Raw genomic sequence first — 2,047 nt, 5'->3', positions numbered from 1 at the left:
AAGTAATAGCAAACATTTTCAACGTTATCGACTTAAATAAATTTAAAACGCCTGTCACAAAAAAGTAGCAAATTGAAAAATTCTTTTCTAAGTCTCTTTTAAATAAGTCCTTAATTTTTTTTGAACACTCTATTGATCTTTTTTCATCTGTGGTCAAAACGATAGTATCTGTGGTTTTAAAATTTAAAATATTATATAACCTAATACTATATTTAAAACCATTGGATACAGATATTATAATTAATATCCTATTCTACTAATCTATTATGGTAATACTATTTTAATTAATACTTACAGTCCGCCCCGGCTTCGCCCGGGGTACATATATTATATCCTATAGCACTCAGGGATCACGAACCTATCCAACGGTGAAAGAATTTTTAAAAACGGTCTAGTAGTTCCTGAGACTAGCGCGTTCGAACAACTCTTCATTTTTATATTATTAGTATATATTGGTAACTGTATACGTCATTTTATATTTGTTACTCGATAAATGACTACAAATTACATTTCTAAATATCCTTTTGCCAGTCTGTCTGTACCATATATGTCCTGGGTATCATTTGGAACGGCTGCACCAAGTTCAATGCTACTCCCAAAGGAGTTTCGAGAGGAACAAAAAAAATTTTGGGACAAATATTAAATAATCATGAAATGCCCCAAAATGCGTCAAAACCTATGCCCCATATGGGCCGCAGTGCTTTTTATCCAGGGTAAGTAGGATGCTACTCTAGTATAGACTCCCGGCCTCGCCCGTCTCGCGCACCCCGAGCCCCAGGACACCACCCCATACAGGTGCCAACGGTTGTCAGCTATACAGGCGAGGGGACCACCAGAGTCCCCGTGGCAGGCATCCACACCCCCCGATAGGACCCCTGGAAACAAATTAATTTAAAGGTTTCAGCGCTGTTATGTATATCTTATATATAAAATTCCCGTGACATAATTTTAGTTACCGAACTCCTCCGAAACGGCTTGACCGAATCTTATGAAATTCTGTGTGCATATTGGGTATGTCTGAGAATCGGCCAACATCTATTTTTCACACCCTTAAACGATAAGAGTAAGGCAGAACAGCGTTTGCCAGCTCAGCTAGTTTTATATCTAAATATATATAACTCAAACACTGACTGACATAGTGATCTATCAACGCACAGCCCAAACCACTGGACGGATCGGGCTGAAATTTGGCATGCAGATAGATGTTATGACGTAGGCGTTCTCTAAGAAAGGACTTTGATAAATTCTACCACTAAGGGGATAAAATATGGTATGAAACTTTGTACTGAGTAAATTTATAAGACCGCGCGGGCGAAGCTGCGGGCAACAGCTAGTATATAATAATTATTAAAATTAAATTTATTTCAAAATGATGAACTAGACCAGATTTAATGGGACCACATGACAAAAAACAATCAGAATTTAAAAATTGTCATGAATTAAGCCTCATTTGTCCTTAAAATCCAAAAAAAACTAATTAAATTTTTCATGGTAATCTTATGTAATAGTTACAAGGGAAAATAAGCTTACCAGCGCATAACATAGAGTCCAGTATGGCTTGCTGCCTACCACCCAGCACTTGGTCTTTCCTGCAAGTGGCCAGATCTAGTATGGGAACGGCCGCCGCCCGTAAAACCGGCGCGAAATTATCATTACTCTCTGTAATAAAGAGGTCAGATGGTTAGTCATCCGTAACTTTAGATTTTTCCATGTGTAAATAGGTGCCAACAGCCTTTTTGGCTCAGTGGTTAACGCGTGAGCGTAGAACCGGGGTCCTGAATTCGATTCTCAGTGGGGACGCACAAAAAAATGTCTCGGTCTGGCAGGACACAGAAGGCTGATCACCTAATTGTCCGTAAAGAAATTTGGTCAGTGGAACAGATGTATATCATCTGCCCCATACCCCACCAGGGGACACGGGACTTCACAAATAGGTGGTATATAATTGTTAATTATTTATAGGCAGTTTTGTAATTTTTTTATTAAAGAAATCCACTAAAATATTTTCCTAGATTCCTTAATTTATGGTAATTTAATAGCATTTAAA

The 2,047-nt window shown here is 38.1% G+C and overlaps 1 protein-coding gene across 1 annotated transcript in view; it reads right to left on the bottom strand.

The window, feature by feature from the left end:
* Window positions 1-391: 391 nt before the first annotated feature.
* The window catches only part of LOC119838167 (trypsin-like), a 7,796-nt gene continuing 6,140 nt past the window's right edge, over window positions 392-2,047 (bottom strand). The window contains exons 5-6 of the mRNA XM_038364010.1: window positions 1,531-1,659; window positions 392-875 (exon numbers count right to left, since the gene is read on the bottom strand). Of these exons, the coding sequence (XP_038219938.1) occupies window positions 670-875; window positions 1,531-1,659 (335 nt within the window). The 3' untranslated portion in view covers window positions 392-669. The remainder of the gene's footprint in view (window positions 876-1,530; window positions 1,660-2,047) is intronic.

The sequence above is a fragment of the Zerene cesonia genome, unplaced genomic scaffold (genome assembly GCF_012273895.1).
Source record: "Zerene cesonia ecotype Mississippi unplaced genomic scaffold, Zerene_cesonia_1.1 Zces_u001, whole genome shotgun sequence".
NCBI lineage: Eukaryota > Metazoa > Arthropoda > Insecta > Lepidoptera > Pieridae > Zerene > Zerene cesonia.
The sequence above is the reverse complement of the archived record's forward strand: the minus strand, read 5'-3'. Positions and strand labels throughout refer to the sequence as shown.